This window comes from Bos mutus, chromosome 6 (assembly GCF_027580195.1).
Source record: "Bos mutus isolate GX-2022 chromosome 6, NWIPB_WYAK_1.1, whole genome shotgun sequence".
Classification (NCBI taxonomy): Eukaryota; Metazoa; Chordata; class Mammalia; order Artiodactyla; family Bovidae; genus Bos; species Bos mutus.
In genome coordinates, this window is record NC_091622.1 from 59901059 (window position 1) to 59926549 (window position 25491).

The 25491-nt window shown below is 40.7% G+C and overlaps 1 protein-coding gene across 12 annotated transcripts in view; it reads right to left on the reverse strand.

Moving 5' to 3' along the window:
- Nucleotides 1-25491, reverse strand: part of APBB2 (amyloid beta precursor protein binding family B member 2) — a 381482-nt gene that overhangs the window by 201108 nt on the left and 154883 nt on the right. For all 12 annotated transcript variants that reach the window (XM_070372316.1, XM_070372318.1, XM_070372315.1 and 9 more), the window contains one exon: nt 3896-3964. In XM_070372316.1, coding sequence (XP_070228417.1) covers nt 3896-3914 — 19 coding nt within the window. In that variant the 5' untranslated portion in view covers nt 3915-3964. The remainder of the gene's footprint in view (nt 1-3895; nt 3965-25491) is intronic.

A 25491-nucleotide genomic window follows, 5' to 3' on the forward strand; every position in this document is an offset into this window, starting at 1 on the left:
GTTCAGAACTAAGAGTGTGAAAAGCGCTCATATCACCACTGCTGTCACCCTCCTGCATGCATGATGGACAAACTACTACGGCCTGGCAAATACTTCCTCCTTTTCTAATAAAAGTTTCACATTTTTTCTTAAGAATCAGCCGTCCTCCATGCTCATTCATTCATTTGACAGGTATTTTTTCATGCACTAGTCACAGACACCATTCTAACTGTTGAGGAGACAGAAGTAAACAAAACTGACAAAAATATCTGGTCTCATGGAGCTTACATTCTAGAGATCCAGCCCCCATGTTCAGGCAGAGATGACCCTACCCTTGATTCATGAGGTCCCTGGCCCAAGCCCAGCCAATCAGAGTAGCAAATCCCCATGGCTATGGTGACTGATTCAAGGAAAAGCATGCCTTTGAACTGGAATGCTGGAGAAGACTCTTGAGAGTCCCTTGGACAGCAAGGAGGTCAAACCAGTCAATCCTAAAGGAAATCAACCCTGAATATTTATTAAGAACTGATGCTGTAGCTGAAACTCCAATACTTTGGCCACAGGATGCGAAGAGCCAACTCACTGGAAAAGACCTGGATGCTTGGAAAGACTGAAGGCAAGAGGAGAAGGGGGCGACAGAGGATGAGATGGTTGGATGGCATCATCGGCTCAATGGACATAAATCTGAGCAAACTCCGGAAGGTAGTGAAGGACAGGGAAGCCTGGCGTGCTGCAGTCCACGGAGTTACAAAGAGTTGGACACGACTGAGCAACTGAACAAGAATCCTAAGACTTTTTCTGGAATAATCAGAAGAGAAGCATGCTCTTTTCTCTTTTAGAGTAAAAGATTTTCAGCTTAAGTTAATGTAATGCACAAAGTATTTTTTATGAAGCCTAACCAAAACTAGGTAAGCCAGGGTCACTTTAATTTCATGGCTAACAAAGCTTTCCTCAAACCCTGAGTCACAAAGATCTCAGCATTGAGATGCAACCCCTGTAACTCAGATGACATCCTAATATAAACCTGTGCTGGAGCCCATAGTTATACTCACCCTTCCCGCTTCTCTTTGCTGAGACCTCTAGCCTCCTGTCGAAGAAAACTTGTCAGTAATGGCAGGAAATGCATCTCTTCAATAACCTACTGCTCTTCCCCTGCTCCTGTCACATGCTTACAAAATTGGAAATTGACAAATGGGCCCGGGGAAGCCCAATGTCTGCCCAACTTCTAAATGAGACTTCACATCTTCTTCATTTTTGTTTTCTGCTATACAATTTTATTTCCACTGAGGGGTTAACAGCAAAACTTCTATGCTGAGGAATGTTGCCTTTTGAACTAGACCTCAAAGTATTAAGGAAATGAAGTAAACTCAGATTTTTTTTTTTCCTTTTAGGAAGGAGAGGCAAAATAAAGCTGGTTCCTGAAATTACTCATGAAAGTAAACTCTCAATGTGGCAAAAATGATAAGAAGTTCTCTATGAACAAAGAAGGCAAAGGTTATTGGGAAGCAGCTAGGGTTCCTTGGTCAGAGAGGTCACAGGATTAGAACCCTGGACATTTTTAAACTGGGAGGACAACCTCACACAGTTGGTTCACGGGGCACCTTCCCCAGGCACTGAGATAAAGGGGTGATTTCAACCTGCAGCTCTGACCCGCCCTATTCAACTAAACTGCCTGAGGGCTCACTCTGTTCAACAGCCCAAGTGAACCTGAGAAAAGCCAAGAGAGATGTACCAAAAGCTTTCCCTTAAGAAACTTGGTCAGACAGGGCAGTAGGAAGGAGAAGTTATTAACCCACCTCCCAGTGGTTAGAGCAGGCAGAGGGGCTTACAAGCAAAAGGTATTAGGGATGCGGAGAGAGGTGCAGGGAAGACTTTCATAAAAGTAACAGCTGAGTTGGGTCTTGAAGGATACGTAAGTAGGAGTCCCCCAGTGACAAGGAAAAGAAAGGCACTCCAAGCAGGGGAAACCCAGGCATTCCAGCATCAAGCCTGGCAGATGTTGTCACCTTGGGAAATGATATGCTTGTACCAAGCACATTTTCATTGCTCAATTTCTAACCTCTTCTCATCATTTCATCTTCTTTAAATAATGTTTTTTTCTGAAGATGACTGTATTTTTAAAAATATAGCTTAGAGTTATACGGTGGAGTTTGATGAATATAATCAGTGGTCAAGCTGGTGTAGATGGAAGAAAACAAGGTAAGCTAAAATAAGGACACAGGTTTTCTTGAGCAACTGACAAGTCAATCCCAAGAGAGAAAAAAACATTAAATAATGGCAGAATCCTTGGAATAGGGTAATGACTCGACTATGCCACAGGCTGAGAACTCCTCACAAGGGACTTCTGTGCCGAATGTTGAAGGTTCAGCAGGAATTTTCTAGGCATATAAGGTATATATTCTGGTATGTTTTGTTTTTAAGGCTCTCTGTAGTCACAGCTCCTCAGAGTTGGAAAACAAGACTGAAATCAAGCCTTATCCCATGCTCTCCACTAGCTGCTATTGTATTTTCAGGTAAAAAATGGCTGGAATGATACTCCACTGAAACAAAAATACTGTTCTCCTTATAAAATGTGTTATGTCCTACACCAAATGCATGACAGCAGTAGCTGTTATTAAAATCCATGCTGGATAATGGTTTCATTATCTCTTATGTAACTACCAACGAATAAAGCAATCTAACAACAGGAAATGTACATAATTGGTATAACAAAATATAGTGACATAAGAAATTTCTATAAGTTATTTGATTAGCTTACCTCTACTCAGAGGAAATCAGAAAACACATCATTTATATATTATTTGCCAGCTTTATTCTTACATTTCCATATTGAGTGTATCTTACAGTGTAATAAAAGATTTTAAATACTAAAGAATTCCTAGAAGGAATTCATCTCAATACTTAACATGCATTTTTCTAAAGGACATATGTATTTGTTTTGATTCTGCAAAATTAACATACTTATTCAAATATGCATTTACAAAGAAAATCTACACTCTGTCCCTAAATTGGCCTCTGAAAATTGCCTCTAAGTTCCTGATTTTCTTGTATGAATTTAGGTTAGTCATCTTGTTTTTAGGTGTTTTTAATAAAAGGATATTTCCTGTCCCTCATCTACCTCTGCTGAGCTTAGTGTTTATTTTATTGTGTTTTATTTTATCTCTCTGTGAAGATGTAACATGCACTGTTATGTAAAGGAGAAAAGGACTTGGACATACTTGCTGAGTTTAACTTTTGAATTCAGGGACACTTACTTAAAAGCAACCTGCTGAGTGGTAGGTGTCCTAACAAAGAATCTACCCAGATCTGCCACTTGCAATTCTATATTACATTTAATTCAAAATGTCACTGCAATTGCTATTTTTATTATTACTGTGAAGCTAAGAAGTAAATTCATATCACATTGTATGTAGACTAGCATCCATTATGACACAAAGAAAGGAGCATACAATAAAATTAGGTTGGTATTCTTAAGGCCTGAAATTAATCAGCATTAGAATACTGAATTGGGAGCCTATTATAGGCAAATCCCACAATGCCTAAGAGGCTATTTATGGAGACTCACCATCAATATCTCCTTTGTTCATATTTAACACTTAACAGGCTATAATGTGCAACAGTAGATGGCAAAATGTGACAGTTTTAATTTTCTGTTATAGTCGATTAAAATCTTTCACAGTACAGTATTAGTAGGATCATGCAAATAATAGATGAATGCAGTTAAGTGCAATTAATTCTTCTATCTTATTGTAAAGATCCACTTTTCTAGTACATTAGTGAAAAACAATAAAAAGCAGAAAACATGTATTGTAGCAAATCATAAGTTTAACGTCAGAACAATTATCTAGTATATATATATGCTAAAGTTTTAATATTCAACTAGTACAATGCATTGAAACATGTGAAAGTATCTGACCTGGAAGTACTTCTGACATGGGTCTCTGGACGTCAGCAATGGTGCAGGAAATAGGTTATAATTTGAAATCTGAAAAGAAGGATCATTTGAGAAATTAAAACCCCAAATAACAAAGAATTAAAGGAAAAAAACGTAGCATTGAAAATTCTTCTAAAAGCTGTTAAAAATGTTAAACAAATCTTAACAGACAACGTCCAGATTTGGTTTACTTATAGTTGGCTAAACCACTTTTGACTAAAATTTGAATTCCTGCTTAACCACATTTATTTCTTGAGAAACCACAAACATTTCTTGAGATTTGTTTTTCCATGCCAGGTTTAAGTTATCTTTCTCAAGTTTCCAATGATTTTTCTCATTAAGAACACACAATTCAGAAGCCAATAAAGAAAAACTGGCAAATTTCACCACATAAAAATTTAAACCTTCTGTTAAAGGGGTAAAAATGGCTATAAACACAACAAAGAAAAAAAAAAACCTGAAAAAAAACATTACAAATGAATTTATTTACAAAACAGAATCAGATTCTCTGACAAGGAAAACAAACTTATGGTTACCAAAGTGGGAAGGTCAGCAAGTGTGGGATTAAAAGACACATAGTACTATATAAATTAGGAGTTTGGGATTAAAAGACACACAGTACTATATAAATTAGGAGTTTGGGATTAACAGATACACAGTACTATGTATAAAAGATAACCAACAACACCTACTATGTAACACAGAGAACTATACTCAATATCTTGAAATTATAATGGAAAAGAATCTGAAGAATATATATATATATCTGAATCACTTTACTTTGCTGTATACCTGAAACTCAACATTGTAAATCAACTATACCTCAATTTAAAAAAGAGCTCACACTATAGATGACATAAAAAGGTAAATTTTCTTTATATAGAAAGAATTCTTTGAAATTATTAAGAAAAATATAAACAGATCTGAAGGAAAATGGGAAAAGGACAGAAACAAATCTTAAGAGAAACCAAATGTCCAGTAAATATAAATAACTAACATCAATTAAAACTGAAGAAAATGCAAATGTAAATGAGTTACTACTTTTCCTATAGCAGACTGCAAAAATTAACAGGCTCGATAACAAATAATCTAAGGCAAGGACATTGAAAATGGGAATTTTCAGTTCCTGCTGGTGGGAGTAAAAACTGGCAAAACTCTATGGAGGGCCTTTTAGAAATACGTGAGCAAATTTAAAATGCATGGGCCTTCTTGCCCAGCAATTCTTTTCCTAAGAATTTATTTTACAAATAAACTTACATAGACGTTATTATTCTAAATGGAAAGGATCAGTAACAACCTAGCTGTTCATCAGTGGATAACTTCCTCATTAAATTATGATACAGCCATTCAGTGGAATACTGTGCTGCCGTTCCTACCCCCTCTAAATAGAATGAATTGAATCTACGTCAGATGATACAAAAAGGGCCTTAAGACATATCACAAAGAAGTAAATAATATGCATGATTGAATTTGAATAAAAATTTTAAAAACATATATATACATACATGTGTGTATACACACATGTACATACTTGCGTTTACATAGATACATGCACACACACACACATACATACTTGTATTTACATAGAAAATGTCTTAAAGGAATAATGAAGAACTAGACACACTGGTAAACTGCCAGTTTACCAAATTAGATACACAATAAGGAAAACTGAAAACAGACCTTGTTTTCAGTGAGTTGGTATCAGGAATGTCAATTAGAATAATAATCCATTATATTAGTGGATGTGGATATTCAAATATGGATACTGCATGATTTCATTTATATAAAGTACAAAAACAGGAAAAGCGTTTCTATGTCAAGATAGTAGTTTGCCCTGGAGGGCAGGAAAGGGGAAGAAGCAAAAAAGTAGCCCTAGGACGCTGCAATGGTGATATACTTTCTTGATAGGGATGTGAAAATTTATCAAGATGTACCCTTATGTGCACATTTCTGTATGCTTACCACTCTTCCATAAAATGTTAAAAAAAAATGAGTCAAATGTTAGTGGTTTTCTATAGCATTATTCAAGTTGAAAAACTATATTTGCAAAGACTAAATTCTAATCTAACCTTTCCAAACTAGTAACCTCTAATAGGCACTACCTTCCAACTTTATGATTCAGATAATGACCTGACAACCTGGTTTACCAGCCCACCATACATTTTTAAATTATATTTTCACATATCACGGGTAAGGCTCATTACTCTGGTATAATTAAAAGGGTGGGCTTAATTTAAACTGTCCTGAAACAGCAAGAGATGTTTCCTCCACGCACCTTTGCTTCTGCCCTATATCTTTCTCTTTTAAAAGTATTTCACAATTCACTTTTCCTTTTTTTAGTTTTTGTCTTCAATATACCTTCAGATATAAGCAAAGCAGATGTGAGGTGATAACCATCAAGATAATGAACGTCCATAAAGTAAAAAGGAAGCTAAGAAAAGGCTTATTTACAGAAGTATCCTGAAAAGACTTGAACAGAAACTGAAAATTTGCATATTTTACTGTGTATTTTCCTTAAAATATTCCCCTGTGTTGGGGCAAAAGGAATATTTTAAGGATAATACATAACTAAAACTAGCAACTAGAATCAATCTAGCAACAAGTTTTCTTTCCAGCAGCATTTAATGTGTACCATTAATTCATCACTATTACCCCACCAATAATAATGCTCACGTGCCTGTGACAATGCCATTGGAGCTCAATAAATCTCCAAGAGGACCACAGAGAAGCAGCCAAAGTGGAAATCATGAAAGCACTAGTAAACAAAGAAGTGAACTAGTAAATTAAATGTCCCCTGGAACTGTGGTTCAGTATAAGATGCTAAGTACTTCCCCTATCCACTGGACGTAAGTGTAAGAATTCAGAATTATACACATATGTTAATTCAAGGTTTTATATGATAACAATTCAATCCTCAAGGCCTTTATTTTTGCCAGTATGATACCCCTGACCAAGAATGCTACAGTAAATTACCTCACTATAATCAGGTCCTTATGTGTTCCATTTGCCTTACTATTTTATTTGTAATATTGTGTTTGCAATTTAGAATAAAAAGACTTTTCTCCTTATTTTTATTGTGTGTTTTATCTTTTTTCAATATGTAATTTCACATTGTCCCCAACAGGTTTCAAATTGGAAACAGAGAACATTCAAATCGAGTATTTTGAGGATTTAATTAAGGGACTATTAAAAAAAAAAAGTTGACAGGGTAGGAAAACCATAAGGGATAATACAGACGCCAGGGCTTATAAGAGCAAGTTGCCACCCCTAGTCTGAAGGAAGAGAGAGCTGTGTGTAGGGTGGATACTGCCTACCACCACCACCTTCTTTGAGGTCCACACCAGCATTCAGCAGTCTGGTACAAAACCGCTGCCTCACAGCCTAATCCTCTGACTACAAGAATGAGAAATTATTCTTTAGTAAGCTAAAGTTGTATGTTAACTCCTCTTTTACCAAGGAATAAATGAAAACTGATTCGAAGAACTAACTCATTTGAAAAGACCCTGATGCTGGGAAAGATTGAAGGCAGGAGGAGAAGGGGACGACACAGGATGAGATGGTTGGATGGCATCACCAACTCAATGGACATGAGTTTTGAGTAAACTCCGGGAGTTGGTGATGGACAGGGAGGCCTGGAGTGCTGTAGTCCATGGGGTCACAAAGAGTCGGACATGACTGAGTGACTGAACTGAAAAGAAAACTCACAAGTGCTTATCCACTTAGATCCAGCTCAAGTATTACATCCTTAATAATATGTCTTTTGAATTATCTACTTGTTTCATTACTATTACCCCACCACTAAACTTTCTACAAACTTCTATTATTACATTTAACACATGACATTTAATTTTTATTTTTATCTTTTTCCCCTAAAGAGGGTAAATAATTTGAAGAGTGCTGGAGAAGACTCTTGAGAGTCCCTTAGACAGCAAGGAGATCAAACCAGTGAATCGTAAAGGAAATCAACCCTGAATACTCATTGGAAGGTCTGATACTGAAGCTGAAGCTCTACTACTTTGGCCACCTGATGTGAAGAGCCAGCTCATTGGAAAAGACCCTGATGCTGGGCAAGATTGAAGACAGAAGGAAGAGAGGGCGACAGAGGATGAGATGGTTGGATGGCATCACTGATGCAATGGACATGAACTTGGGCAAACTCCGGGAGATGGTGAGGAACACGGAGGCGGCTGCGACGGGCGCGCTAAGCGCGGCCAAGAGGAGCTACCCCGCGTCCGAGGTCAGGGGCGGCAACGAGAAAAGTTATCTCACGCCCCAGGCCCGAGGCTAAGGGCGGCGGCCAGGAGGAGCAACTCCACGCCCCAGGTCAGGGGTGGTGGCCGGGAGGACCAACCCCACGTCCAAGGAGCTATGGCTGCCTGGGGCGCAGGAGGGCCAAGAGGAGCTATCCCACGTTGAAGGTCAGGAAGGGCAGCGGTGAGGAGATACCCCTCGTCCAAGGTAAGGAGCAATGGCTGCGCTTTGCTGAAGCAGCCGTGAAGAGATACCTCACGCCCAAGGTAAGAGAAACCCAAGTAAGACGGTAAGTGTTGCAAGAGGGCATCAGAGGGCAAACACACTGAAACCATACTCACAGAAAACTAGTCAATCTAATCACACTAGGACAACAGCCTTGTCTAACTCAATGAAACTAAGCCATGCCCGTGGGGCAACCCAAGATGGGCGGGTCATGGTGGAGAGATCTGACAGAATGTGGTCCACTGGAGAAGGGAATGGCAAACCACTTTAGTATTCTTGTCTTGAGAACCCCATGAACAGTATGAAAAGGCAAAATGATAGGATACTGAAAGAGAAACTCCCCAGTCAGTAGGGGCCCAATATGCTACTGGAGATCAGTGGAGAAATAACTCCAGAAAGAATGAAGGGATGGAGCCAAAGCAAAAACAATACCTAGCTGTGGATGTGACTGGTGATAGAAGCAAGGTCCGATGCTGTAAAGAGCAATATTGCATAGGAACCTGGAATGTCAGGTCCATGAATCAAGGCAAATTGGAAGTGGTCAAACAAGAGATGGCAAGAGTGAATGTCGACATTCTAGGAATCAGCGAACTGAAATGGACTGGAATGGGTGAATTTAACTCAGATGACCATTATATCTACTACTGCGGGCAGGAATCCCTCAGAAGAAATGGAGTAGCCATCATGGTCAACACAAGAGTCCGAAATGCAGTACTTGGATGCAATCTCAAAAACGACAGAATGATCTCTGTTCGTTTCCAAGGCAAATCATTCAATATCACAGTAATCCAAGTCTATGCCCCAACCAGTAACGCTGAAGAAGCTGAACTCAAATGGTTCTATGAAGACCTGCAAGACCTTTTAGAACACCCAAAAAAGATGTCCTATTCATTACAGGCGACTGGAGTGCAAAGGTAGGAAGTCGAGAAACACCTGAAGTAACAGGCAAATTTGGCCTTGGAATATGGAATGAAGCAGGGCAAAGACTAATAGAGTTTTGCCAAGAAAATTCACTGGTCATAACAAACACCCTTTTCCAACAACACAAGAGAAGACTCTAACATGGACATCACCATATGGCCAACACCGAAATCAGATTGATTATATTCTTTGCAGCCAAAGATGAAGAAGCTCTATACAGTCAGCAAAAACAAGACCAGGAGCTGACTGTGGCTCAGACCATGAACTCCTTATTGCCAAATTCAGACTGAAGTTGAAGAAAGTAGGGAAAACCACTAGACCATTCAGGTATGACCTAAATCAAATTCCTTGTGATTACACAGTGGAAGTGAGAAATAGATTTAAGGGCCTAGACCTGATAGACAGAGTGCCTGATGAACTATGGAATGAGGTTCGTGACATTGTACAGGAGACAGGGATCAAGACCATCCCCATGGAAAAGAAATGCAAAAAGCAAAATGGCTGGGGAGGCCTTACAAATAGCTGTGAAAAGAAGAGAAGCAAAAAGCAAAGGAGAAAAGGAAAGATATAAACATCTGAATGCAGAGTTCCAAAGAATAGCAAGAAGAGATAAGAAAGCCTTCCTCAGCAATCAATGCAAAGAAATAGAGGAAAACAACAGAATGGGAAAGACTAGGGATCTCTTCAAGAAAATCAGAGATACCAAAGGAACATTTCATGCAAAGATGGGCTCAATAAAGGACAGAAATGGTATGGACCTAACAGAAGCAGAAGATATTAAGAAGAGATGGCAAGAATACATAGAAGAACTGTACAAAAAAGATCTTCATGACCCAGATAATCACGATGGTGTGATCACTGACCTAGAGCCAGACATCCTGGAATGTGAAGTCAAGTGGGCCTTAGAAAGCATCACTACAAACAAAGCTAGTGGAGGTGATGGAATTCCAGTTGAGCTATTCCAAATCCTGAAAAGATGATGCTGTGAAAGTGCTGCACTCAATATGCCAGCAAATTTGGAAAGCTCAGCAGTGGCCACAGGACTGAAAAGGTCCGTTTTCATTCCAATCCCAAAGAAAGGCAATGCCAAAGAATGCTCAAACTACCACACAATTGCACTCATCTCACACGCTAGTAAAGTAATGCTCAAAATTCTCCAAGACAGGCTTCAGCAATATGTGAACCGTGAACTTCCAGATATTCAAGCTGGTTTTAGGAAAGGCAGAGGAACCAGAGATCAAATTGCCAACATCTGCTGGATCATGGAAAAAGCAAGAGAGTTCCAGAAAAACATCTATTTCTGCTTTGTTGACTATGCCAAAGCCTTTGACTGTGTGGATCTCAATAAATGTGGAAAATTCTGAAAGAGATGGGAATACCAGACCACCTGATCTGCCTCTTGAGAAATGTGTATGCAGGTCAGGAAGCAACAGTTAGAACTGGACATGGAACAACAGACTGGTTCCAAATAGGAAAAGGAGTTCGTCAAGGCTGTATATTGTCACCCTGTTTATTTAACTTCTATGCAGAGTACATCATGAGAAACACTGGACTGGAAGAAACACAAGCTGGAATCAAGATTGCCGGGAGAAATATCAATAACCTCAGATATGCAGATGACACCACCCTTATGGCAGAAAGTGAAGAGGAACTAAAAAGCCTCTTGATGAGAGTGAAAGTGGAGAGTGAAAAAGTTGGCTTAAAGCTCAACATTCAGAAAACGAAGATCATGGCATCTGGTCCCATCACTTCATGGGCAATAGATGGGGAAACAGTGGAAACAGTGTCAGACTTTATTTTTCTGGGCTCCAAAATCACTACAGATGGTGACTGCAGCCATGAAATTAAAAAACGCTTACTCCTTGGAAGGAAAGTTATGACCAACCTAGATAGCATATTCAAAAGCAGAGACATTACTTTGCCAACAAAGGTTCGTCTAGTCAAGGCTATGGTTTTCCCTGTCGTCATGTATGAATATGAGAGTTGGACTGTGAAGAAGGCTGAGCGCCAAAGAATTGATGCTTTTGAACTGTGGTGTTGGAGAAGACTCTTGAGAGTCCCTTGGACTGCAAAGAGTCCAACCAGTCCATTCTGAAGATCAGCCCTGGGATTTCTTTGGAAGGAATGATGCTAAAGCTGAAACTCCAGTACTTTGGCCACCTGATGTGAAGAGTTGACTCATTGGAAAAGACTCTGATGCTGGGAGGGATTGGGGGCAAGAGGAGAAGGAGACGACAGAGGATGAAATGGCTGATGGGATCACTGACTTGATGGACGTGAGTCTGAGTGAACTCTGGGAGTTGGTGATGGACAGGGAGGCCTGGCATGCTGCAATTCATGGGGTCTCGAAGAGTCGGACATGACTGAGCGACTGATCTGATCTGATAGTTGATATAAAACTATATTTTTATAGTTTTATATAGTTTATAAAACTATATGTTTATAGGTACATAACAATGATTTCATGTTTTTATATATTGTAAAATGATCACCACAAAGTACAGTTAACAACAATCACCATCACAGTTACAAAACTTATTTTTATCTTGTGATGAGAACTTTCTGTGCACTTTAAAGGATGCCAAAGAAAAAGAAAAAATAAAGACAAAGAATTTCACTCTGTTGTCCCCAAACAGAATTAAAAAAAAAAATCTGACAAATTCCTTTCAACATACTTTGCTCTCTTGTCCTGTCCACTCACTCTTTAGACCCCTAGTACTTCACCTGGTTTCATGAATCCTGTCCTGGCCTCAGTCTAATCCCTCCTAATACCACCCCAACCCCCCGCCGCCCAAATCCACCCCTGCTGCACAGAGCCAGATAAACACTGCTCTGTTCACAATCACTCCTGATTCAAAGGCCTCCAGAAACAAGTTCTTTCAGCCACTGACATTCATACACAGTTGATTCTAGAACCTCTCACTTACTCAAATTCTTCAGTAACTTCAAACAGCTACGTTCCTGAAACTCTGCTGCTGCTGCTGCTGCCGCTGCTAAGTCGCTTCAGTTGTGTCCAACTCTGTACCACCCCATAGATGGCAGCCCATCATGCTCCCCCGTCCCTGGGATTCTCCAGGCAAGAAGACTGGAGTGGGTTGCCATTTCCTTCTCCAATGCATGAAAGTGAAAAGTGAAAGTGAAGCCACTTAGTCGTGTCTGACTCTTCGAGACCCCATGGACTGCAGCCCACCAGGCTCCCCCGTCCCTGGGATTTTCCAGGCAAGAATACTGGAGTGGGGTGCCACTGCCTTCTCCGCCTGAAACTCTGGCCCAACGCAATCCTTGCTCTAACATTCTCTTGCTATAACAAGTATTCTATGAAGTCCCCTTTGCTATCTTAAAGTGCAATTCATATATAATATAACCTATTTACACAGATAAATTCCAGAAAAGGAGAAATAAAGGGAGAGAGACACGTGCCAGTAAGCAAAATCTCAGGCCTGACAACACAGGAGGTCAAAAAAAAAAAAAAAAAAAAAAATACCAGTCATGGAATGCTCAAATCTACGGGAAGAATCACTGTGAGCACAACAGCACCACATGCAAACTGAGACAGAAGTGTGATTTTGTGCTGACATCCTGGATACAACCTGTATGTACTTCTGTTGCTGCTGCTGCTGCTAAGTCACTTCAGTCGTGTCCGACTCTGTGCGACCCCATAGATGGCAGCCCATCAGGCTCCCCCGTCCCTGGGATTCTCCAGGCAAGAACACTGGAGTGGGTTGCCATTTCCTTCTCCAATGCATGAAAGTGAAAAGTGAAAGGGAAGTCGCTCAGTTGTGGCCGACTCTTCGTGACCCCTTGGACTGTAGCCCACCAGGCTCCTCCTCCCTCCATGGGACTTTCCAGGCAAGAGTACTGGAGTGGGCTGCCATTGCCTTCCCCATGTACTTCTGTTACTGATGCCAATTTCAAAAGGTTGAACAATTCTAAGAAAATTCAAACAAATATTAATACAATTATCTTTCAATTAGGAGTTTACACTTCTAGAGTATACAGTATACATTAAAGCCATAAAGAATACTTTATACCTAGAATTTCTGGCTCAGATCACTACAAGCAAGCTGTTCACCTACATTAAAATCTGGTAAGGGTACTTGTAAGCTTTGCAGAGTTAAGACACTGTTTAATGTACAGGGTTGCTGGGTACTGCAAGACATTTTTCATCCCTGGTCTCCACTCCAAAAGTACAAGTAGGGGGCCCTTTTCCTAAGGGGTGCTCTAGATACTGGCCAACCTCCAACTTTGAAAATTATAAGCTCAGCACAGAGTTCTCTCTTCTTAACTCACTCAATACCTCGGTCCTATATGATTCTGAGCCATACTTAATACCTGAACTGTGTCTTATTCAACTGCAAATTGCAGTTAACATCTATCTGAAAGTTGCTATGAGGATCAAATGACATATGATAGGTTGCCTGCTTGCTTTGCTTAGTGCCTGGCAGATGCGAAACATTCAGTAAATGCTAACTGATCTATTACTTTAGGACACATAGGACCTATTTTTCTCAACGAGGTTGTAAGCTTTCTGAAGAACAGCAAAGTGTCTTGGAGATCTTTGCACATTCACCATAAATACTCAATAAACCTTAGTGGTCCACAGCCTCTGCCTTCTCTTCCTGCCCCATCTTGCCTTGTTGTGAAGATGTCCACAAATAATGAATAAACTGAGTCCAAGAATGAAGCAAAGCCCTGTAGTTACAATGGAAACTTTTTTCTGCCATTACTGAAATCTTTTCTGTAACCTGCTGAGCACAGGAAGGGCTGTCAAAAAACTGTCATCTCAGCCTTGCTGTTGAAAATCTACAGGCTTATATTTGTTGATAGATACTTTTTATTTTTAGTATTTATTTATTTATTTTGGCTGTGCTGGGTCTTAGCTGTGGCATGCAGGATCTTCAGTTGTGGCATGTGGAATCTAATCCCCTGATCAGGGATCAAATCCGGGCCCCCTGCCTGGGAGTGTGGAGTTTGAGCCATTGGACCCCCAGGGAAGTCCCTCATTGATAAATACTTACATGAAATAGGTACTGCATTTGAGGATTAGTCTCCAAATTCACACGGATTCAGTCTTAAAGGTTTTAAATATTTCCCCCTAAAGAATGTAATCTCTATTTCCCAGTCTATACAGTGGAGGAGCTGCACCAGATACCCAGGGCTCCTTCCAGTTCCAACACTAAGTACACATCCACCCATCACTTACTATGTGCCCAGCATTGTGCTGCTGCTGCTGCTAAGTCGCTTCAGTTGTGTCTGACTCTGTGACCCCACAGACGGCAGCCCACCAGGCTCCCCCGTCCCTGGGATTCCCAGGCAAGAACACTGGAGTGGGTTGCCATTTCCTTCTCCAATGCATGAAAGTGAAAGGTGAAAGTGAAGTTGCTCAGTCGAGTCCGACTCCTAGCGACCCCATGGACTACAGCCTACCAGGCTCCTCTGTCCATGGGATTTGCCAGGCAAGAGTACTGGAGTGGGGTGCCACTGCCTTCTCCGAGCATTGTGCTAAGGGGGTACTTTTAAAGATTCTCTCATTTAGCACTTCCAACAATCATATGAGAAAGGAACTATTATTACATCAATTTTCTGATGAGGAAACAGGCAAGGAGGGTTAGGTAACCCACCCAAGGTCACACGGGAGGCAAGTGACAGAGCTGTTATCAGGACCCACATCTGTTTGCATCCAAAGACCAGGCTCATGACCACTAAGCCACGTTTCTCAGGACTCTCTCTCTTGAAGTTGATTCGAATTGTCTGAATTAGTTAATTCTGCAAGATAATTCATGCCGCATTATTATTCTTTTGAAGTTTATGTCCAGCTTTCTGATATACAGGTAAACAGAAAACAAAAGGCCTCTCAAAAAAAGACCCCAGCCGCTCCCTCTAGTTTGAACAACTAGTGTGTGCAATTTTATGATGCATACACAATAAAGAATATTTAATAAAACTCTAATACTACTAATATATTAATATAATATGTATATGTAAATTTTATTGCAGCATTTTGTTTTTCCACAGAGAAGAGAGGTGTGACATATAATACTGCAAACTATGGAAATAAACTTAATTTGATTTTTCTTTTAAATCTGAGATATAATTACTGGTAATAATTTCTTGCCATCTGCACACCTGGGTGCAGGATATCTACTGCTAAAAATCACTGTTATGGAAGAGCCTAAATTTATCACTTCTGCAACTTAAAACAAGGGGGGAAATGCAGCAATAAAGGTGTAAGGACTAATTATATCTCTCATGTCTATATCTTAAGCAAAAACAAAGAGGCTGATTTGTGATTTTAGCTTTTCAATCTTACTTGAGTCAATAAATGTTCTCAAAGCCAGATTTCAAACCCAACTCCAAGAATAAAGAAAAATAAACACAAACAGGGAAAACCCTGTTTCCTGAACTATATCCCAGGGGAAAACATCAACAACTAGAAGAGAAATATTTTCAAGACAAAACAATAAATGTAGGTTTTTCCATTTACATGTTACCTTGACTACTCTAAACAAGAAAATTTTTATGCTTCTTCCACAGACACACTTGATCCCCATTTTTCATATTTCAAAGGCATAACATTTGCAGTTTAGAAATAAGAGCGATGTTGAAGGCTTCTAAGAAGTGCCAACCTAAAATATGCTGATGACGGCATTAATGGCCTCAGTCAACAACTTCTCTGCATGCTCACCCTCTGTTCTATCGCTGTGCAGTCCCTCCTCACTGACTCTGGCCTGGCTCTGTCCCTTGCTTTGGTCAATGGCAGGTTAGCAAGTGGGGTGGCACAGAAATTCACAAGGCACGGCCCATTTCCAGCCCTCTGAGAAAGATATGAGCTGAACCACTGCCATGAGACTGCACCCAGGCTGGCCGGACGGAAGGATGTTGGAGACTTGGGTAGAATAGCTGAGTCCTCTAGGCCAGGCCACTGAGATCAGTCTGAGCCCACTGACCCATGAGACTGGTGGGAGAGCCCAGCAGAGCTCTGCAATTATACCTTCAGCTGACTGTGAGCCCCTGAGTGAACCCAGTAGAGGCTGTAAGAATGACTCATCCATTCTGTACAAACTAATGGCTATTGTTTAAGCTACTGAATTTTGGGGTGGTTCACAGACAAGAGATAACACTAACTATACCAACAACAACCAAAGTGAGATAACAGAAAAGCCACTGGGATTAAACCTGAATTGATCCAGGGGAGGCATGATGTTATCTGAGGATCCTGCTTCAGGGAATCAAGTTCTTTCGTGGAGATTTATGCCCTCTGTCAGTTACACAGGGCTGTCTTGATCAATATAGGCTGTATCTTTGGTTTCCACAGCTGTCTGGTCACATCACAAAACCATTTACACACTGCACATCAGAATATTCTGTGACAGCAAATTCTAGGAATTTGTCATAAGGATGTATAAGCATCAAGATTTCTACTAGGAACAAGTTAAAGGTCCATCAATAGGAGACTGATTTAATTAATACAATGGAATACTACGCATCAGTTATTTAAAAGTGAGGATATTTCTAGATTTAGTTTTATAGAAAGATCTCTACTAAACACTGAATGAAAAACTAACAATAAAACATATGATGAGTATATTGGCATTTCACACACCGTGCTTTCAACTTTTCTGTATGTTTGAAATTATAACAAAAAGTTGCAAAAAGGCATGATGTACAGTGCCATTCACTCATAAATTTTTAAAAATACTTCTATGGTAAAAAAAAAAAAAAACAGATTTAGAAAATCACAGAAAACAAATAGTGTATGATAAATAAAAAAGCTCATAATTATCACCCAGATCAAGAAATAAGACTTTTCTAGCTAACTCAAAATGTATTCCATGAATTTCTTCCTTTCCTCTAAAACTAAATAAACTATCTTGAATTTATTATATCCACTTTCTTGTGTTTTTTTTAATGATGTCATTACCCAAGGTTACAACCCTGGTCAATACAGTTAATTCTTATCCATTTTTAAAAAAAATGTGACATGTATTTTAAGTAATTTTAAGTGATTCTATATCCCCCATCAGGGCTTTTCTGGTGACTCAGATTTTAAAGAATTCTCTTGCGATGTAGGAGACCTAGATTTAATCCCTGTGTTGGGAAGATCCCCGGGAGAAGAGAATGGCAACCTACTTCAGTATTCTCACCTGGAGAATTCCATGGACAGAGGAACCTGGTGGGTTATAGTCTATGTCCCCCATCATCTTTATCTTATAATTTATCCTTAGAGAATCTGGGCATTTGAGCTATGGCGTTTCCACAGTATGAATTCTGATGGCTGCATATCTATGGTGCAGGTGAACATGTCCTTAACCCTCTGAATTTCCTGCAAATTGGCAGCTGGATTCAAAGGCTTGAAAAAAACTGAGATTCAATCCATTTGGTTGTATGATCTTTCATTAGGAAACACACGATATCTGATTTTCTAACGTTAGAAGCCATTGTCGCTCAGTGCCCAAATCTGTTAAACTGACGGGGCATTTGCTGGTGGACAAAAATTTAGGAAATGCCTCCCCTCACCTGGGTTTCCCTAGTGGCTCAGATGGTAAAGTGTCTGTCTGCAATGCAGGAGACCCAGGTTTGATCCCTGGGTTGGGGAGATCCCCTGGAGAAAGAAATGGCAGCCCACTCCAGTATTCTTGCCTGGAAAGTCCCATGGACCACGGAGCCCGGTAGGCTACTGTCCATGGAGTCACAAAGATACGACTAAGCAACTTCACTTTCACTTTCCCCTCACCTATTCTGTGGTTATCCAGTGATCTGTTCATATAAGAAAGGCAGAGTACACATTTGGTTCTTGACTACTTTTCAGACAATGAATAGGTGTCCCATTAACCTCAGGTAACCAGTAATTTTTTTTTCTTATCACCGACCCTCACAGATTTAAATATATTTGCAATTCTTATTCCTGAAGCTCTAATTGCCCCATGCCAGTAGAAGCCTCTTCAAGTTGGCTTCTGAGACCTTTTGACATGGTCCTAATAATCTTTGATAATGTCCTTGATAGCTATTATCTTGAGATGTTCAGGCTCATGTTATATCTCACCAGTTATTCAGGAGATTAACTCTTCAGGAGATTCCTTAGGAAGAGTTCATAGGAACAATTATTTCCTCTTCTCACTTGTTGCGCCTGAAAGTAATGTCAGTGTTCTTTACATGTGCAAGTCAATTTTGATAAACTTAAAAAGTATAGGCTCACAGGACTTCCTGGTGGTCCAGTGACTAAGACTCCTCATTGCTGACACAGGGGGCCCGGTTTTCATTCCTGGTCAGGGAACTAGATCTCACATGCCACAGTTACAGAGTTCACAGGCTGCAACTAAGCCCTGGTGCTGCCAAATAAATAAATAAATAGATAAATGTTTGTGTGTTTTTTTTTAAAGTACAGGCTTTCGTCTTTTCTTAGAAGACCTTAAAATGTTATGCCATTTTCTTCCAACATGAAGAGTTTCGGTCAAAAAGTCTGAGAACAAGCTAGTTTTCTGTTGCTGTTTTCCTCTTTTTTTCTAGATGTCAAAAGGACTTTTCTTGCTCTTCATTTTAATCCAGTAATTTTACTAAAATATCTTGGCATTGGTTGTTCTAGGTTGATATCCTAAAATACATGATTTGCTTTTTTAAAAATGTGGTTTAAAATCTTTTTTCGGGAAAATTTTCTTGAAACTCAGTATTTTTTCCCTCACTTCAGTTTTCTTTTCCTATTATGGTATAGTCAATCTTCTTTTCCTATTTTTAATATTTGTCACCTTTTTCCAAATTTTATTTCTTTGTTCATTTCCTTTCAATTTTTAACTTCTTTCTCCTTTTCACCCTAGAATTCTCACCTTTGATTTCTCTTAGGTCAGTACTTGTGGTATTTACTTGATTTTGTGTCCTAACTTAGAATTTATTCCTAAAGTGATTTTTTAAAATTTCAAATTCTTTGAGCTCTGTCATTTTGTCTGGGATTTTTCTAATTCAATTGCTGTTCTGTCATGTTTTATATCATTTTTTAATAATCTCTTTTACTCTGAAATAATGTATTAGTTTTATTTTTTTAAGCATACCATTTTGGCACCTTCTCATAATCTATAAGATATTACTGTGTTCACTGTGTTCCTTTTTTTTAATGTTAAGTCTGTATAGGACTTAATCTTCTTAATGTTTTATAAAATTTCATGTAAGTACAGAAGACTGGCAAAGTTAATAAGTAGTTCATCAAGGAATGATTAGACAAGTTCATCAAAATGTTAACAGCAGTAATCTCTGGGTGGCAGGATTTAGGAAAGTGTCTTCTCCTGTTTCATATGTTGCTGATTTGTGTAAATTTTTTTATGATGAGTATGAAGCATTTTCATATTCAGAGCAAAAGAGTTATCTTCAATTTGAAAGAAATAAAGTGTGTACACGAAGATATATGAGTGTGCTCAGTCGCTCAGTTGTGTCCAACTCTTTGTTGACCCTATGGACTGGACTATAACCCTCCAGGCTCCTCTGTCCACTGAATTTTCCAGGCAAGAATACTGGAGTGAGTTCCTACTCCAGGGGATCTTCCTAATCCAGGGATTGAACTCACGCCTCTTGTGTCTCTTGCTTGGTGGGCAGACTCTTTACCACTGACCACTCACATATCATATACATTTAAAAATAAATATGTAAAGCAGCAGCAGCCCAGCCCAGCCCCCTACCTGCACTACCTATGTCTCCTATTCATAAACGAAGGCTCTGGGGTAAACGGTGATAAGGCTAAGTTTTACTAAGGAAGACAAGTTTAGAGTTTGTGAAAAGGAAGACAGCCACCACCCATCTGCTTTCCATGCTATATTTGACAGATTTTACTCTGCATCTCAGAAAACATGTTAATAGAACTTCTCGTGGTGAGAGGAAGGGATTAAAAAAGCAAAGAACCCTGTTGTGATAGTTTGGCACTATACAGAAATGGCTCACAGCGCCTGCAGTTCACGGAACAAAGATAACATCTTTTCATAAATCCACACTCCAAGCCATGCCAAATATGCACCCGAGAAATGCCGATGGCAGAGACAGCAAAGCACCAAACGGGACAATCCCAAACAAGAATGAGATGGAGACGTAATTTGCTTAACTGGGCCTTCATATATCTATTAGAGAAAACATAAGAGATGAACTGCCTCATAAAGCAGATGGTCTTCTCCAGTTCTTTTTCTTTTTTTTTTTTAAACAAGATAATTAAAGGAAACGAAAGAGCAAGGATCTTGTTAAATTGGCCAAGGAAAATGATTTCATCTGAAACAGAATGAGTGAGTTTTGGAAGAAAGGATTTCAAGTTTCCTGACAGAGCTGACTCAGGTCATTTGGTAATGCCTACATCAGAAAGGGAAGCCATTCCAAGGCTAACTGCCTTCTAGACAGTGTGGAACACCCTGGCAGCCCTATTAACAGAGGCAAGAGCGAGGCTGGAGGGGGACTGTGACCTTGTTGAAAGAACCCTGGAATAGGGAGTCAGGACACATGGGATTTGACATCTTGACTTGTGATTCTGAGGAATCTAGTTCACTTTGTCACCTGTTATTTTATTTTTTAGAGAAGCCCATTATTCATAGTAGTGAGAACAAAGGAAGTAACGAGGAAAATCTGTTTAACAAAGACTATAGCGCAAAATTATCAGTTTATAATGAGATTTTGTCTCAACTGCTAAACATCAAAGTCCCACTGTAGGGTATTGTTGCGAATTAAAAATCAGAGGAAAGGGGCTTCCCTGATGGTACAGAGGATGGGAATCCACCTGGCAATGCAGGGGACATGGGTTTGATCCCTGGTCTGGGAAGATTTGACAGGCTGTGGAGCAACTAAGCCCATACGCCACAACTACTGAGCGTGTGCGCTAGAGCCTGAGAGCTGCAACTACTGAGCCCCTGAGCCCTAGAGCCCGTGATCCAGAACGAGAGAAGCCCCCACAGGGAGGGGCCCACGCGCTGCGACCAGCGCAGCCCCCACCTGCCGCAGCTTTTGCAGTAGCAAAGACCCCACGCAACAACAACACACACACCAAAATCAGCAGAAGGGAAATGAGGGTTCAGGTATTTTGAACTCAGTAGAAGAAGAGACTATGTCCATTTCTGTTCTCTTCTAAGCTCTAACACACTTTTTTGAGGGGAAGGAGAGGCAGATAAAAGTATACCCCAAAGGCAACTCAAGATTCCATGTCATATTCTTGACTGAGAGTGATAAGAGCCAAGGTCTTTTATGGTTTTGGCTGGGGTTCATCCAGAACAGGCTGTGCCCCTAAATGTCACCATGTATGGTTTGCCTAATGAGCCTGAATTTCTAACCAAAGCTCCAAGAATAATATTAAGCACTGGGTAACATTAAGTAACCAGCAATTGTTGAAGGTCTCCTCTGAGCTACACATACATACCATGCCCTACTGTTCTCAGACTCACAAGCCCTAGGAGGTAGAAATACCAGTATTCTCTTTTTGAAAGGACATGGAGCTACATCAAGGTTAGAAAACTTGCAAAACACCATGTAGCTAATAAGCTACAGAGCTCAGGCTCCAAGCCTGATCTACTGATTGTAGAATCCTTAGCTTAATAGTCTACTTACTGCCTCTTCCAGAAAGTGAAAAGAAGAAGCTGGTGAAGCAGCGACTCCAAAGGTCCCATTTACAGAGTTTATTGATTGCTCACCTGCTGGTTCCAGGATAAGGTGAATGTCTTAACCAAACCATTAAGAAATGGCTCCTTTCCCCCCGCCAAACAAAAGCAACATAGAGCTTTCCTCCTGACCTGTCTCCTCATAATCTCTGGAGCTCTCTTTCTCCCTAAATTCTTGAAATCCTTCCCCGTCTCTCCTTTGGACTTTTCCTGATGGTTCTAGCATCACTTCCCCAATCTCTCCCCATGAAAACCAAATCTGCTCTACATTTCAAAAACTGTAATTTAATCCCATTTCAACACATAATGCATATGAGTCAATCTTGATTTCACCATTGAGTGGCTTAGAAGAGATTTGGAAACTGAGTAATTTCTAGTACTTTTATCACACTGACTATTTACCAGGCATTGTTTTAAGACAAATATATTAACCACTTAAATCCTTAAAACCACACAGTGAGGAGGAAATTGTTATCAGCCCCGTTTTACAGATGAGGAGCATGCGTGTGTGCTAAGCTGCTTCAATCGTGTCCAATTCTTTGCGACGCTATGGACTGTAGCCCACCAGGCTCCTCTGTCCATGGGGTTCTCCAGGCAGAAATACTGGAGTGGGTTGCCGGGCCCTCCTCGAGGGGATCCTCCCCACTGAGGGACTGAACCTATGTCTCTTGTGTTTCCTGAACTGGCAGGTGGGTTCTTTACCACTAGTGCCACCTGGGAAGCCCATAGATGAGGTAACAGGCAGCAAAGTACTGAGTAAGTGCTCCAGGTCACATCTGAAGCCAGCAGTGATGCTGCTTTGTTTTATAACCTCTCTGACCTTCAGCTCGCTCATCTTGAAAATATGAACAGTAAAAATGTGGTTACCAGACAGAAGTGAAATAAACATGCACGAAGCAGTTTAACATAATACTTAGATTCCCTCGTCTCCCTCCAGCATTTTTGGGATCATTCTAAGGTACAATCCAGAAAACTTTAATTGGATGAGAACAGAGAGATAAGAGAAGAGCTCAGTATTCAGAAATGCTGTTCCATTTGTGCATCACAACACCCTTTTGATACAACACCCTTTTGATACACCCATTTTACAGATGAGAGACAAGAGAACCTGTGCATGGACTTTTCATGAATGACTAGACTGGACTTGGAACTCACATATGCATCCTGCCTTTGTAAGGTTTTTAAGGGGCTTGAGGACAGGGACAGCCCAGTCTTCTGGTCCCTTCATCTTCCCCTTACAGCCAGACCCTGAACAGTGCACACTGTATAAATTCCACAAACACCCAATGCTTATCTGACTTGCCAGGGTTACCTTTCCCTGGGAAATCAAGATGGAAAACCAAAATCAAATACAATAGATGCCAATCACACTTACTGACCCAGCACAATTAGCAACTCCTCTGATTAGAAGGGGAAAGAAGGATGAAGGAATGATAGAGGGAAGGAAAGGAGGAGGAAGAGAGGGAGGGAGGAGATGAAGAAAAGGAGAAGAAAACGCCCCAAACTGCAGAAACGGTGATGAAACAGAAAGCCAAATGGCAACTGCCATGTTCTTTCATCCACTTTAGGATTTTTTTTTTTTTCCTACAAGGGTATCAGCAACCGATCTTTCAACAGCTGCTGTCCCCAGAAGGGGGCACTGGGGCCTTCAGCTGGGACCTGCAGTTAGAGGTCTCAGAGAAGACCTGCCTGGCCACGATGGCCTTTCTCAGAAAGGAGGAGGAAAGAACACTGCTCTCAGCCCTGACCCGTGGACGGAGACCAGAACAGGGCGTTCCTCCCAACTCCGGATGCCCATTCACAAAGGAACACCACCGCCTCCTCCATCTCCAGCCGTGACCCACCCTCCCATCAAAACCTAAGGGCAGACAGGAAAGCGGAAGGCAAAGATCACTTCCAGAGAAGCTGAAACAAAGGTGACCCCCACCCATCATCTCTCCTGTTCTCCCACCCAATATTATTACACTGGGAAGAGGACAAGCAGCCTCAGAACTGTGAAGGTCACAAAGTGAATTAAAAATAACCGCTTAGACCTACTGTGAACCCAAAACCAGGCTAATACCGATGAGCTCGGGAGGGTACATAAACTCTGACATTTGTTTGGACACACTAACATTTTAGGGATCTTTTTCCCCAGACAGTTTTACCAGTGAGAAAAGAGGGCTCTGCACAAATAAATCATCACCTTCCCATCAAATCTCCTTCTCAATCTCCCTGATCCAGTTAGGCAGACAGCCAAGCAATATCTCAGTCATCTGTGACTCTGTCCCTCCCCAGCCCCCGTATGCAATTGGGGACCTGGCACCACTGATCCATCTCAGAAGCTCCTGGAATTCTCCTCCTTTCATTTCCACACCAAGCTTTTATTACTCTCCTGGAAGCCTTCAATCATCCCCTGATCGCCCTTCTGCCCTCATTCCAGTCCTCCTGCCCCCTGCTACCGATCCATCTTCTGAAGAGAATTCATCCCCTTTATCACCACCAGACCACATTCCCAGCGATTAAAAGTAGGACTCTAGGGCCAGACATGGGTTTGAATCCTGTCTCCATCACGTCCTCCCATCAGTGTCTCTTTGGGTTAAGTCATCTAACCTCCCAGTGCCTCAGTTTCCTCAAGTGTAAAATGGAGATGAGAGTGCCTATATCAAAGGCTTCTAGTGGGAATTAAACAGGCGAGGGCAGGTGAAGTACTCAGAATGCTGGTGGTAGAGTCAGGGCTATGTCAGTGTTAGCTATTATCATCATCAGTATTATTTTAAGAGCACCCCACTGGCTCCCAAATACAATCCCCACTCCACTGATGGGCTCTCGAGGTACTCCATGCACTGGCCCAAACTGGCCTGAACTTGTCCCTGATCTCCTCTACCGCCTGGCCCCAAAGGGCTGCCAGACTGGGCTCTGCACTCTTTCCTAAACTGCCTGAAATCATCCACCCCCAGGCTCCTACCAGTGCTCTGCTTGGGACTCCCTGCCTCCCACCAGTGCCTGTCAAGCCCTCACCAGCCCTTAAGGATGAGCCCAAAAGCAAACTCACCCAAGGTCATCTATCTGCCATCTGGATTCCAACATACAGCACTGAAGATGTTAGAGTCTAGAAAGTTTCATGGTCCTGATCCTACCTGCCCAAGAGTTATTAATCCTTTCTAGTCCACCTGAAAGAAACAACCTTCGTCCTCTCTGGGCTTCAGTTTCCTATCTGTAAAATGAAGAAGTCAGAACAGATGGCTTAAAAACCCTTCTTCTGAAGGCCCTTGGATTACACAAACACTGTTTCCTTGTTTCTTTGGGGAAATCTTTCATTAAAGAAGAGGGTGCACAGGGTAACCACATGTATTATTATTTTTTAAATGAATGACTAATTGTTATAGGTCAAGTTCTAAGGTTATGAAAAGAGTGGGATTTTATTAGATGATGTCTAAAATTCCTTTCCGGTTATAATTTGACGACCCTATGACTTACAGTCCCTTTTTTTCCTAACTGCTTAGAATACAATTTCATTTTATACTTTATATTATTCTCCATGATGCATACCAGAGAGCCATTTCTATTTTCCCCATGGAAAACAATGTG